This window comes from Clarias gariepinus, chromosome 1 (genome assembly GCF_024256425.1).
Source record: "Clarias gariepinus isolate MV-2021 ecotype Netherlands chromosome 1, CGAR_prim_01v2, whole genome shotgun sequence".
In the NCBI taxonomy this organism is placed as follows: domain Eukaryota; kingdom Metazoa; phylum Chordata; class Actinopteri; order Siluriformes; family Clariidae; genus Clarias; species Clarias gariepinus.
The window spans coordinates 30,340,380-30,354,683 of NC_071100.1; the positions used below are offsets into that span (position 1 = coordinate 30,340,380).

A 14,304-nucleotide genomic window follows, 5' to 3' on the forward strand; every position below is an offset into this window, starting at 1 on the left:
AACGTGTCATAAGGTGAACGCCGATATGGTGGCTAGTCTTATATGGAAATGGGCGTGGCGTGTAAAATTCAGCCAATAAGACGCGACCACGTTGGAGGGAAACCACCAGTGCAAACACAGACGTGCTCTCCTCCTGGGCCGCTGTCATGTCGGTTAATTTGAATTCTACGCCCAAAAACTCGAAGGCATAAAGTTGACAGCTTTTCGTAACAGGAAATTAGAGTTACCTCGGTGTGAAACTATCGCACGATGTGAAATGACAATCCATCTTCGTAGCACGGAGAGAGAGCTGATAAACAGAGGATTATCGGAACTTTATTTTTGTGGTTTGATAAGACAGTCGGAAGCATTTGGCAGTGGGACACTTGAAACATAATATCAGGAAGTTTAAGTTTACATGTAAATATTGTCCTTTCGAGATTTACCGAGTCAAAGTTGGTTTTACGTCTGTGGGTATTATTGTTTTTTTGATTAGTCGTCGGAAAACCGGGTTAATTAAAAAGGGACGAGTTTTAAAAAAATAATAACGATGGAGTCGGGACGCCGGAGAGGTTTGAGTAGCCTCCTGTCCTCAGTATCATTACTCTGTGTAGTCCTGGACCTGCAACTGGACGGTAAGAGTCATTACTGTGCTGACACATTACTCATTTATTAGGTAAATATGTTTATGTACATGTTTAATATGTGTCCTGAACAGTGTGGTGTGTGTGCTCAAAAAAGAGTGTGATGTGGATCTGTCCAAACCGCTATAAACTGTGTGAAAATATGTACAAGTCTTACTGCGGAAAAACACTGAAACATGTCAGATGCCTAGACAGTTGTGTAAATGTCGTTGTATCTTTTTAATGCTTTGTGGTTGTATGCAAACCTCATGAATTATATGTTTCATTGCAGTTCTGAATACACTACTACTGAATTTTAAGGTGTTAATCTATGTTATATAACAGGATTAGTACTTTTACATAGTTTGTAAAAAAAATAAATATTTTTTTTATTGTTGTGCGATGACATTATCTACATTTCCTTTGAAATTGTTTAAATGGCTCAGTAAGCACTGTTGGTGACTTTCACTTGCGTTTCAGGTGTGTTAGGTGCCACCCATGTGGAAATCGAGCAGCACCTAGAGATGGGCCGCAAGCTTCTAGCCGCAGGACAATTAGCAGAGGCACTCTCCCATTACCACTCAGCAGTTGGTGAGGCACATTTATACCCCTATACACGATATGGCCAAAGATATCTGGACAGCTGACCATCACACCTTTTTGAACATCCTTTTACAGATTTATTCCCCCCTTTGCGTATACAGCAATCCCCACTTTTCTGTGATGGCTTTTTACTTGATTTTAAAGCCTGGATGTGGAGGTTTCATAGACAAGAGCATTATTTAAACAAGGCACATACAGTATGTCTGATGAGAACAAAGGTGTTTAGTGAGGTTGAGGTCAGGCCAGACCATTTGAGTTTATCAGGTCTGGGGCTCTTACCTTCAAAAAACAGTAAGTCTTAAAGCTACAGCAAACAGACATTCTAGACATTTGTTTGCCTTGAACTTTGTTGCAACTGTTTGGAGAAGAGCCACGTATGACGTTGATGGTCAGGTGCCACAAACTTTTGGCTATGTTGTGTTTGTAAACGTACATGTAGCCTATACAAACATTAGAAGTGAAAGAGGATGGCAATCTCAGAAAAATAAGTTTCATTTCATACCTTTCATATTAAATCCTTCTAAGTCTTTCAAAGAAGAAATGTTTTCCTCTTTTATTTTCACTTTTAGTTCTAGCATTTAGAAAGTGTTAAAACTATTTGCATTGCCAGGCTATTGAACAATTTGGTTAATATTCCGATAAACTAAAATGGAAGTCTAACATTTAATTTTTACTCTATGCAATGATTGAGGTTGATCCAAATGTTAGTGACCCTCTTAATATGTGGAAGGAATATTCTAAATTAACAAATGCATGCATACAACAAAATGTTTGAATTTTAAATCCATGCCAAGTTCTTCTGTTTGATTGTTTCTTTCACTTTGTCTGCTGTCAACCCCATGCAGAGGGCGACTCAAAGAATTACCTGACTTACTACAAACGTGCAGCTGTGTTTCTGGCAATGGGGAAGTCCAAATCAGCCCTGCCAGATCTGACCCGAGCCATTCAGCTTAAACCTGACTTCCTAGCTGTAAGTCTCTTAAGTGACCTTGTTTAAAAAATAATAAACAATTATTTAAATAAAATTAAATGTAATATATTTGTACAGATTTTTTTTTGATAGGTTAATCTGACTCTCTGTTAGGACTTTTCACCATTTACGTTGAGGTTTATTTTGTGTATGTGGGTGTTTTCAGGCTCGGATACAGCGGGGGAATATTCTTTTGAAGCAGGGGATCACTCAGGAAGCCAGAGATGATTTCCAGGCAGTGGTGAGATACAGAATGATTAGTGTATTCTTTTTATTTCTCTTATTGATATATATTTATGATTGTAAGCTTCTGTTGCATCCTTAAGAAAACCCTCTTAATTTTCATATGCTATTAGACAAGCAATATGGCCCCTAATGCTGTTAATGTGGGTGTCTTTATGTGTGTTATAAGTAGAAATGCAGGGGAAAAAAAAAATAGTTACGTATCATGATTTTTTTTGTGTGGCGTTTCATGTATGACTTCAAAATCGAATAAAAAAATAAATAAATATACGCATTGGAGGTAGTTAAAATGGTGCAGTTCCTCTATAGTCCTACAGGGGCACTAAACTATTTAGATATGGGCAGGTAGCGCAGCATCCTGTGTGTTAGAATAGATAGAAACATACATACATACATATGTACATACATGCATATTTTATCGATCCTGAAGGAAATTCCAGGAGTAAATTATTTTCAAAGTTTGTTTAAAATTTTAACAAAATCTATAGGATCGTGTAATTCATGAAAAAAGTTTGATACTTACAGAATTGCAATACGAATTGAATCGGCACCTCGGCATCGTAATATATTGTACCGACTGGTCCCTGGTGATTCCTTTACCTAATTATAAGCCGTTTTTAAAGCATTTAATTGTTCTTTTAATCTTCAGTTGGAGCGCTCTCCAGACACAGAGGAGGCCCATGATCAGCTTCACAAAGTCGAGGAGCTGGAGCAGCTCCAGGAGGAGGCACATAAGGCCCACCATCGTGGTGACTACACCACCACTATCCAGGTGCTGGATCGGGTCATAGAGGTGAGTTTTAGTAAATAGAACACAGAAAAATTTATTAAAATCTCTTCATTTAATTCATCCGGGACAATAATTATGTACAGCTTTCTTCTAATAACCTCCGTCCCTTTATTTGTCACCTTTTCTTTGGTTTAGCTCTCTCCATGGGATCCAGAATCTCGAGAACTAAGAGCAGAATGCTACATTCGCATTGGGGAACCAAGAAAAGCCATTTTAGACCTAATGCCCGCGGCACGCCTTAGAACGGATAACCGGGCGGCTTTTCTCAAACTTAGCCGTCTGCTGTATGACCTGGGAGAACACCATGAGTCACTCAGGTACATGCCTGTCAGCATGAAAGGGAATTAGAGCAAATGAAAGTTAAAATATTAAAAGAAGGTCAGTACATGTCACTGACTGTTCTGGTGGTAGAATACCTAATGTGTTTAGGTGTGATAGTTTAGGCAATATTGTTGTAGAAAGATTCTGTTCCACACTTTATATATATATATATATATATATATATATATATATATATATATATATATATATATATAATTTCCCCACCCTCTCTCTCTCTTTCTCTTTATCTTTCACATGATAGTGAGATCCGGGAGTGTCTGAAGCTGGATCAAGACGATAAAGAATGTTTCAGCCACTACAAACAGGTGAAGAAGCTTAGCAAACAGCTGGACTCTGCTGAAGAACTAATCTCAGAACAGCGGTAAGTATAGGCAACACTGGTCACCACATTAGTGTCTGTAAATATTTTTTGCTTCACCATATCAGATAAGCTATTTATGAAGTGATGTACCTGTATACAGTCAGAACAGAAGGACACTTCAGGATTGTGCTATGTTGGTTTTAAGCAAACTTGCTTATTACCTGTCGCACATTATTTAATGTATGTATTGCTGCATCATTACAATAACTATCAAGGTGAAATTCTAATGCCTGTTATACTTGGTGTAAGAATAAACCATCAGTGTGTAATATAAAACTATACCAGATACCAAGTAAACCAGATATTTATGATTGTTATTTAGTATGTTTTATTACTTTGTCTGTTTCAGTCCTCATTTATATTTTTATATAAAGTGGATTACAAGCATCCAGAATTCGTTCCGGAAGCAGGCTCATATTTCGTATATTCGTTCCACAGCCTAAAAAAATAAATACATAGAAATGAACACAAAATATAAAGTAAAAATAAAACAAATTAATCTGAACGTGTGTGAAGCCCCAGTGTCAGCAGCACAGTGTCCAATGACGCGCACACAAAGACACGAAGAGCAGGCTGATACAGAGAGAGAAAATGGATCTTTAATCTCTCTAATGAAACTTACTTTTGCCGTACACATGTTTTACTTACTCACAAGTGGTCACAGTGCTATAGTAAACAGTACAGACGTGCACGGATGTTAATTATACCAATAAAAGACGTGCACTTAGACTCAGCAGGGTAGACGATTACTCACAATTCCGCAGCGCAAGAGAGGGAGAAAACCTGTTGGCTCAGTTGTGATTCCGTGACGCTTGGCATCAAAACAAGAAGTGCATGCGTGATACATGATACTCGGTACTTGTAAACCAAGACTTGTTCTTTTTCCAAGTCAAAATTTATTAAAAATCTTTTCTCGTCCTGCGGAACACTCGCAAATCGCGTTACTCGCAATCTGAGGTTTCACTGTATACTAACTGGATGTTATTTTTTAATTTGTTCAACAGATATCAAGAAGCAATAGATAAGTACGAGTCTGTAATGAGGACAGAACCAAATGTTCCATTCTACACTAACAAAGCGAAGGAGAGGATCTGCTTCTGTCTAGTCAAGGTCTGTAATCTTTAGTCTGTTTCTACGCTAAAACACTACTAGACTGGTGGCGTTGCATCAAACTATAATTATATGCCTCTCGCATCCTTATTCTTACTTTTTGTTCTCCCTGGGATGATGCATGTAGAATAAGAAAGCAGAGGAGGCAGTAGACACGTGTTCAGAGGCACACCAGAGAGACCCTCGAAATATCCACATCCTCAGAGACAGAGCCGAGGCCTACATTCTGCTACAGGATTATGAGAAAGGTAGATTGTCTAGTTGTTATTTATAAAATATGTGACACATTTTTAGCAGTAAGAAAATATATATTATATGCATATATATATATATATATATATATATATATATATATATATATATATATATATATATATATATATTATTATTATTATTATTATTATTTTTTTTCATAATCACACTATTCATTTGAAATGCCTGGCATTATTAGGGCCCAAGCACTATGACACCAGCCCTATGCATAACTCATACACGCTTAACTTGCGCTTAACTCCACAGGAAGTCCGTTATTTTTTGTCGTTTGCAAAATGCACCAATTGGAATTTGATGGAATTTGGAAAACTCTCTTCCTAAAGTATTCATGTGACTGCCACCAAACTTACGGTTTCATGTGGTGACCATAAATACGGTTTATCGTGATTTACTGCAAGTTTTGGCATAGTGACTGCCATTTTCCTGCAGTAAGGTTGGAAACGTAGTCACTCTCACCCTGAGTCAAACTGCTTAGGTGGGATAGGGGTATTACTTTCTGTGTGACATTCTATTGAGTGACATCATATTGTGATGCATTTCTTTCAGCATTAGATCTTTTTGGGAAAAAAATCATAAAATTGTCATAATAGTATTGGTATGTCCCTTTAAATGTGCCCGGTGTGCTTATTGTCTTTCTGGAGCACCGGGGTGGCGATGGCGCAGAGTGCTTGGGGCGCTTATTGTTGTTTGCAACTATTATTATTATTATTATTATTATTATCCTCATCTTTTTCTTTATCTGCTCTTGCTGTTGCACACTTTCTTAACTTGTCTCTTTCCTCTCCTTAGCTGTGGAGGATTATCAGGAGGCACGGGAGTTTGACCAGGAGAATCAGGAGATCCGTGAGGGTCTTGATCGTGCACAGAAACTCCTTAAGATATCACGAAAAAGGGACTATTACAAAATCCTGGGAGTGAGCCGGTACGTATAAGATACGATAAAACTTTATTAATCCTGGAGAAAATTTTTGTGCCAGAGATTGCTCTAAGAGCAAAGAGAGTAAAATAATATATACATGCAATAGAGTTTATAAATAGAATTTAATTAAATTTAATAAATTAAAAAAATCTACGAACTTGACGTAGGATACACAAAAGTAGAATGCATCGACCGGTAGCAAAGCAATGGCAGAAACCAGATTCTGATAAGAATTTACGCAGCAGAAATGACGAGTAAATTTACTCATGATATTGCTAAATAATGTTACATATGATGTTGTTAACTGACATTGCACATGATATTGCTAAACGATATTGCATATATTTGTACTAAATACTTTATTACTGTGTACTTTAACTGTACTTGATAGTACTGTCAGCGTCTAGAATTTGTAGATCTATTGCATTAGTCATGTCCTGGGTTCCACTTGGGTGTTTTTATACAGCCTGGTTCGTAAATGTTGGAACAATAATTTTTTTACATTTGGCTTCTGTGCACCACATTGAAATTGAAATAAAACACTCATGATGTGAGAGTCAAGACTTCACAAAACTGGAGTTACTAACATTTTCATACACACATATCCGGTGGCTCATAAATAATAATAATAAAAAAAAAACGTTTGCATGGCCAGGTGTGGCTTGTTCCCTTGTTAGTCCATGACTAATCTTGAGTGTTTAATTTCAAATTTAATGGTGTACAAGGCTCCACCCTTGATGCATGTAATATAATACTTTTTTTTTTTCTTGGTCTCTCAGAACTGCAAGCAAACAGGAAATCATTAAAGCTTATAGGAAATTGGCGCAGCACTGGCACCCAGATAACTTCCAGTCTGAAGAGGAAAAGAAGAAGGCTGAGAAGAAGTTTATCGACATTGCTTCAGCTAAGGAAGTTCTTACAGATCCAGGTAAAAATACTTTAATTTAGGACTAGATGAGGAGAGATGTTTATTAATACCAAAGATAATAGTTATTAACAATAAAAATGAGTCTAACGTGTTTAAAATGTAAGAGCTAGCCATTGTACTATTTTTTTTTTTTTTTTTAATTATTATTCTTTTCAATGTGTTACACAGAGATGCGTCAAAAATTTGACTCAGGAGAAGACCCTTTGGACCCCGAGAACCAGCAGGGAGGCGGAGGAGGAGGAGGAGGCTGGCCTTTTGGCTTCAACCCTTTTGAATCGGGTGGAAATTTCCACTTCAAGTTCCACTACAACTAATATGGCTATGTCATTACATACAGTGGACATGATTATTATGGACAACGGATTGGACTTATTTAAAATCCCACAAAGGGACGTGAGGAGGAAATCCATATATTCTTCAGATGACACTGTTGGCTTTTGTCATAAACGGGTAGTTGTGTGCCAATTTAGACTTGAATATCCCGCCTGTTGGATTACTTAAGGAATCAAATATTCTGATGTGATTGAAAAATGGTTTTCTTAACTCCATACAGCCAGTGGCTGTGATGAATGAAGTCTTATTTAATATTTCCACCATTATCATTTCACCTTTATCAGCTGACTATCTCTTATTTTTAGTCTTTGTCCCATGTCTCTGTCACACACAGGCTTTTGTCTTTCCATTTTTCTCTAATTGAGTAGATCACGTTGGAGGGTTCTGATTTCAGTATGTAAGAATTGTGTATCTGTGCCATTGAATGTTTTTAAGGTTCAGTCTCAACACTCTTGACTTTCTTACATTAAATCAGTATTGCACAATTTTGTGCATTTAATTGATTGTTAGAGTTTGCAGAGAGGAAAATGTTCGCATGGGTATTTTTTTTCCCTAATGTGTTTTTCTCATATCTGATGGCACGCAGTACATCGAACCATGTCAGTTATTGTATGAAAGGAGAACCTACAAGCCTAGTTCTTGCAAAAGCACAGTGGTTAAGATGTTGGACTATTTGCTGTGTCAAAAAAAACTTTATGTATTTTGCCCACATTCTCATTTTTAGGTCTCAAGATGAATTTAATTGATAATGTCCAGACCAGGGGAGGCAAATAATCAGACCTAATTTTATTTTGTAAGTACTTCCAATGATTAATACTTGTGTGACCACTATTCTCCCACTGGTGCTTATATAAACTTGCAGGTTCCCCTTGAGTGATATAGGGATTTTCAAAGTGGTATTTCTGGCTATGTTCTTCATTGTTTTCTGATTTCTAGAAGGAGCATATTTAAAGGCACTTGTGGGATGGACTATTTAAAAATAAGAGTGAATGCTCTGATTAATACGACAGTGTTAAGTGTTCTCTCTTGCACCCAGAATTACACAAAATGACACACAAATGGCTGCTGATGTTTGACAGTCGTTTACCTGTGTGTATCGCGTAGTAAGGGGGCATTGTTTCTTTCTCTAGTTCTCATAAAAAGCATTAGATTCACAGCAGATTTTGTTCAGAAGATCAGGATTTTTTACATCATCATACCTTTACATTTTATTGCAGTCTAATTTGATTTCGACAGGTCAGCTACACTGCCTGGCCAAAAAAAGTCACCATTTTTAAAAGGATAAAATTAAGAACCCTTAAACACATTATCAGAACGTAAAAGGATAGTGCTGAACCATCAACTTTGTGGAATAAATGTGGTGGGGAAAAATCATGAATGGAGATCACTTAAACGCTTGGTAAATTGTAAACATTGTACAGTAAAAGCCACAGCTATGTTTAATAGTGAAGGTAAGAGCTTTTTCACACAAACAATTTAAAGAGAACTCGCAGGATTGGGACTAAACAGCTGTGGTCATAAGAAAACCACTTTGTAGTGAACTTAATCAGAAAATGGCTCCAATTTGCTAAGGAGCATAAACATTGTACTTTGAAAGGACAGGAAAAGGTAATCAGGGTAAAAAAGCTAAAGGAATGAAGCGATGCACTCATCATGCATAGTGGCTACTGTACAGACCACTGGAGGCAGTGTCGTGATCTGGAGTTGCTTTAGTTGATCAGGTCTTGGCTCTGCAATGTTATGTGGCAATAAAACAATGTCAGCTGATTACATCAGTGTAATTTTTCATCCTAATGACACAAGCATATTCTAGCACTCAAACAGTAAAAGAGTGGTTGAAGCTTAAGTTAATTTAATGAAATCTTAAAATGTTTAACCTTTTTTGGCCAGGTAATGTGTTTTAAATGAAAACCAATTCTCGGAAAATAACACTGTCTAAAATCACTAACTTGCCCATCTCAAACTGACAGTGTACTGTATGATAATACATAATCAAGGTTTCGTGGTCTTGAAAACAAGTCTTGAAAAATGCATTCTAAATTCTGAAACAATTTTGCCAAAACTTTGTTGTTTTAATAATCCCTATTCTAAAGAAATGTAAAACATGGTAGAAACTGTGCTAGTCACATAGCATCATTCTAAAGCAGTTCATGTATTTCATGAACAAGAAATACACAGGAGCAGTTCCTGTGAATCTCTGTACACAAACATAACAAACATGCATATTAATTCCATTATGTACAGTAGCAGTCAAACATTTGGATTTAATTTCTACATTTAAGAACAATATTGATTTTTTTTTTCATAACTATGAAATAACCCACATGCATTTAGGTAATTAAGTAATGATGAAAACAACATCAACAGTCATTTGTTATTTTACGACACAAAAGTTCTGGCACAGTTCTTGCAAAAAAACTTATCGTCAAGTGCATTTGTAAAACCAATCAAGCACCATGATGAAACTGGCTCTCATGAAAGGAAGCATCCATCCATGCACCATACTAGGAAAGTGAGACCAGAACTTACATCTGCTGCAGAGAAGTTGTTCATTTGGAGTTATCAGCCTCAAAAATCACCAATTAACAAACAGCACGTCAGCCATCATTTTGAAGGCTTTACAGAACATAAGTAACAGATACATCTCAATATCAACTGTTCGAATGAGATTATTGTGTATTTTAGATGCTTTTAGCATTGTTTTAAAATGTAGAAAGAAAGAAAAATGAGGAAAGATTGTTGAATTATCAGGTGTGTCTAAACTTTTGATTGGTAGTGTACTTCAAAACTTGGGTACTTAAGTGCTGTATTAGCTGTCAGTGGGAGGCTGCAGCCGGGGCCACCAACATGGGGGTTAGGGCAACTCCACAAGTCAATGAAGCATAATTAGTGGGTCAGTGGTTATAATGATTATTATTATTAATTATGATATTATGCAATCTTGAATCTGTTCACTTGATAGAAACGTTAGAAATAATAATCTCAAATACTATTGTAAATATTTTAATAATTTACAGAATATATTTAAATAGCTAATAAAGCAAACCTGTGCTGAAACACTGCACTAGCATTTAATGATGTCCAAGATGTATTTGCACCTCTATTAATGGAACTTCTATTTATTTCTATCTGCAAATACACAATCTTCACTTTTAATTCCATAGAAGCTTTCTTCATGTATTTTAACATTATATTGTGCAAGAGTCTGATGATTCAGTCGTGCAGTTTCCACGGTGCTAACGAGAATATATGGCTACTAACGTGGCGTGGTGTGCCGTGGTTGCCATGGTAACCAGAGTGTTTACATTCTGCCAACACTGAAATCACATTGTTGGGGCGTTGTAGCTAACAGCTAAGTTTAATGCAATTCTGGTGAGATTTATCTAAACATATTATGGTGGACGGGTTAATGTTAATAATCTTCTTAGAATGCCGCATTCGAGGTATTTTACACAACACGAAGTGTCCGTGCACAATACAGTAGGAGACGCGTGGGTGTCGTATCTGGGTAAGGTTTATGACTTGACACCTTTGCTTGAAGAATTCAAAGGTAAGCGGTTCAGTTGCCATCGTTTGCTTTATTTAATTTGTAATGCAAATATAACGGAGATTATCTAACACTCTGCTATGTTGATGATCACTTGTTACATTGTCTCACACCTAAGTGTAAACTAACCAGCGTCACCACGTTAACCTCATACCTGTGCTTGTCTTCTAGGCGATGTACTTCTGAAACCGATTATTGAAATTGCAGGCCAGGACATCAGTCACTGGTTTGACCCGAAAACAAAAGATGTAAGAACCATTACTATATAGTTTTGAAACTAATAGATCAGTTGCATTGAATGGATTTATCCTTAAAGTTCAGTAATCAATAAACAAGCATAAATGATAAACTACAATCTGTTTATACAATAATTTGTATCAATAAATAAATGTATGTTAGGAATAAAAAAACATTTCTAATATACAATGAACATAGACACACAGAACAGAATTAAAAAGGGGGTACTAACTTTAGAACATGACTGGATAGATAGATAAATAGATTTTTTTTATAGCATGATCTCTGAAGGACCGTGATTATTACAATTGTCTAAACGGAAAAATGTGCTTTCCCAGATTATTACCCATGTTGACCCTTTAACTGGCTGTGTGAAGTATTGCACCCCCAGGGGGCGCTTTGTGCACGTGCCCCCTATGTGCCCTCGTACTGACTGGGCCAATGATTTTGGGAAGCCTTGGTGGAAAGACAAGCGCTATGAAGTTGGCATTCTGACAACCAAGGCCCGCTGGATCCGCATCATCAACACACTCATTTCCCAGGAACAGAAGCTTGAGGTGAAATCCTGCTGCACTCAGCATAACATTAGGAGTTCAGATACGCAAATAATATGTGGTTGCAAATTCTTATCTATCTCGTCTAAAACCATGGCCTGTCTTCAGGGTGAAGTCCAGGCTGCGCTGATTACTTGAAAGATCCCAGTGGATAAAAGAAAATGATGGCTGTGTTTGCAAAATGCATGTCTGCTTAAGCATAAATATTGCAAGAGTGTTATTTTTCTTTTGTCAACTGGGTTAGTTGCACTGTGCTTTAGCATGCTGAAGAGGGCAGGATTGATCTGTTTCTAGATTCTTCTCCCTTTGCCCTCCCCCATTCCTCTTTTGACTTCTTAGTTAATTTTCCCCTCCCTTTGCTTTCTGCATCTAGTTCTCCTCCAGCTTGACAAAGGGAATTACTGATGTTATGTTGATGTGTGTACAAGTGGTCCAAGCTCTAAGTAGATGGTTTAATCCTACAGTCCAGTGACTGCAGTTTGGCCAAACACACTCCTGGCAAATGCCTTTTCTGGCATAATGGTATTCTGCATGGTCCAATGCATGAAGGATTATTGCTATTGTCTTGCTTTTATCCTTTTCACAATAACCACCCCAAAAATTATCTAGTGCCACTTGGAAATGTACCAGTATCGGATTATAATTACAATTTCCTCCGTCTCTGAGGGAAAACATTTTGTCTGGTTTTACAAATCTATAATGTCATGACTGACAGCTGGTACCCCTTTATTTTATTTTCTGTCCAGGTATGTTCTGAGGAAACATTGAGTGAGATTTTGCACCGTTACCTGCACTACAACTCCCATGCAGCCAGCTATACCTGGAAGCACAATGGTGTCATTCTGGACATGAGTAAAACTTTGAGTGAAAATGGGATTCCTGATGATGATAAGGAAATAGACCATTGTCGGCTGGATCGTGACCTCTTTACTCCATCCATATGTCTGTACTTCAATGACGACCTTACTGAACTTTGACCTCTAAAGTGCAGTACTGTGCAGAATTTCTTTAAAAAACATTCTACCTTTAAAAACATACTATAAAAAGCAGTAGACAGTAATTAATAAAACAAAGTCAATAATCGTTGTGACAACCTTTTTTTTATATAGTCTCGGGTACAATGTGTGCAGTTTTATAAGAAATCAGCTACAGTATTTAGTTTTACCGAGCATCCTACAGAACCAGGCACAGTCTTTCTGGGGACTTTGTCACATCTGCTTCTTTTTTTTCGTGCATGCAAAACTCTTTCTTTTTTTCTTTGTCTAAAAAGTGGTCTTTTTTACATAATTTGCTGATTTCTTTTCTGGCCTACAGATATTTTATTGTAATATATATAATTATTTATTTTTTTTTGCTGGAATACTTATATTTGGAAATCAGAAATGTTTTTGTACTGACTTGATGATGAAGTCATACAATAACAAAGCTTTAACTTAAAAATGCAAAGTGCCTAAGTCTTTTGCACAGTACTGTACAGCATAAATGCTGATATTTCAAATTAATGAAATATATTCCTTCTCAATCTATTTATTTATATTTTTGGGTAAAAGGGTGTATATATTTTTTAAATAAATATCCCAGAAACGTCTCTCAGTATCATATTTCTTTCGGAATAACAGAGCATTTTCCAAGCCTTATTAATTCAAAAGAGGAAAAAAAAGGTTAAAAAAACACAACAATGTACATAATCTCACCCTAGTAATAAAAGGCCCCTGCTTGCCGTTCATTTTAACATTGCTTTAGTGAAATAATGGCAAGCATTACAGAATTGTTTAGTAGGATAGAAGATAATTACTGTGGGTTCATTTCACAAAAGCATTACAATATTTCGCAAGTATCAAAAGTGGAGAGGGATTACAGACCACATTTTCTTTAGAAAGCTTTGCTGTCAGAGGATGCATGCTCCTTACAATTTTGTTTGAATGACTACAAAAACAGCATTTAATATCTTAATGGAAGGGTGTTCTTTGTCCCTTAAAACAGAAGAATATCTCAACTAAAACCCACACACTAAATGGTTAATTTTTAAGCAACATCTGATGTAAATCTGGGCATGGCTGCGGCAGAGCGCCTCTCCCCCCTTCTTAGCCTCCCTCCAGTCAGACAGCCCCAATAACGCAAAGCCTTTGCTCCAAAATAGTTTTATACATCGGTGGGGGCCTTTAAGAATATCAAGGTAGCCATGTTGGATGGATTTGTGTGGCTCTCTGCAGTGCAAAAAAAAAAAAGCGTCCGACTAAGAGAGCTTGTATTCACTGTCAGGGGAAAAAAAGCAGACAAGTCTGACTTTATGGTGGATTTTCAGTAGAGAAAAGAAAAGCAAGTGAACGAGTTAAAATCCAACTTAAGATTAGCAATAACACCCCCTTTTCACTGGAACAATGTGAATGTTTTTTTTTTTTTTTTTGAGGACGGAGGGGAGACGCTGAGAGCGCGCGCGAGAGAGAGAGAGAGAGAGAGCGGGAGGAGGAGGAGGAGGGGGGCGTTCTGAA

General features: G+C 36.9%; 2 protein-coding genes across 2 annotated transcripts; both read left to right on the forward strand.

Moving 5' to 3' along the window:
- Positions 1 to 119: 119 nt before the first annotated feature.
- dnajc3b (DnaJ (Hsp40) homolog, subfamily C, member 3b) lies at positions 120 to 8,478 on the forward strand. Its single transcript, XM_053505011.1, has 12 exons — positions 120 to 614; positions 1,083 to 1,193; positions 2,051 to 2,175; positions 2,342 to 2,416; positions 3,068 to 3,211; positions 3,344 to 3,525; positions 3,792 to 3,911; positions 4,916 to 5,021; positions 5,149 to 5,269; positions 6,084 to 6,216; positions 6,993 to 7,141; positions 7,310 to 8,478. The coding sequence occupies exons 1-12, from the start codon at positions 530 to 532 to the stop codon at positions 7,453 to 7,455; spliced, it is 1,497 nt and encodes a 498-aa protein (XP_053360986.1). The 5' UTR covers positions 120 to 529; the 3' UTR covers positions 7,456 to 8,478.
- Positions 8,479 to 10,748: 2,270 nt separating this feature from the next.
- On the forward strand, positions 10,749 to 14,209 carry LOC128526614 (cytochrome b5 domain-containing protein 1). The gene is made up of 4 exons (XM_053498647.1): positions 10,749 to 11,024; positions 11,193 to 11,269; positions 11,597 to 11,815; positions 12,559 to 14,209. Exons 1-4 carry the CDS (start codon positions 10,904 to 10,906, stop codon positions 12,787 to 12,789), a joined length of 648 nt encoding a protein of 215 aa, XP_053354622.1. The 5' UTR covers positions 10,749 to 10,903; the 3' UTR covers positions 12,790 to 14,209.
- Positions 14,210 to 14,304: the final 95 nt, after the last annotated feature.

Coding starts and splice junctions, on each gene's coding strand:
- dnajc3b (XM_053505011.1), top strand. CDS start 530: ATGGAGTCGGGACGCCGGAGAGGTTTGAGTAGCCTCCTGTCCTCAGTA. Junction 2,417..3,067: donor GAGATGATTTCCAGGCAGTG/GTGAGATACAGA, acceptor TTTAATCTTCAG/TTGGAGCGCTCTCCAGACAC. Junction 7,142..7,309: donor GGAAGTTCTTACAGATCCAG/GTAAAAATACTT, acceptor TGTGTTACACAG/AGATGCGTCAAAAATTTGAC.
- LOC128526614 (XM_053498647.1), top strand. CDS start 10,904: ATGCCGCATTCGAGGTATTTTACACAACACGAAGTGTCCGTGCACAAT. Junction 11,270..11,596: donor TTGACCCGAAAACAAAAGAT/GTAAGAACCATT, acceptor GTGCTTTCCCAG/ATTATTACCCATGTTGACCC. Junction 11,816..12,558: donor CCCAGGAACAGAAGCTTGAG/GTGAAATCCTGC, acceptor TTTTCTGTCCAG/GTATGTTCTGAGGAAACATT.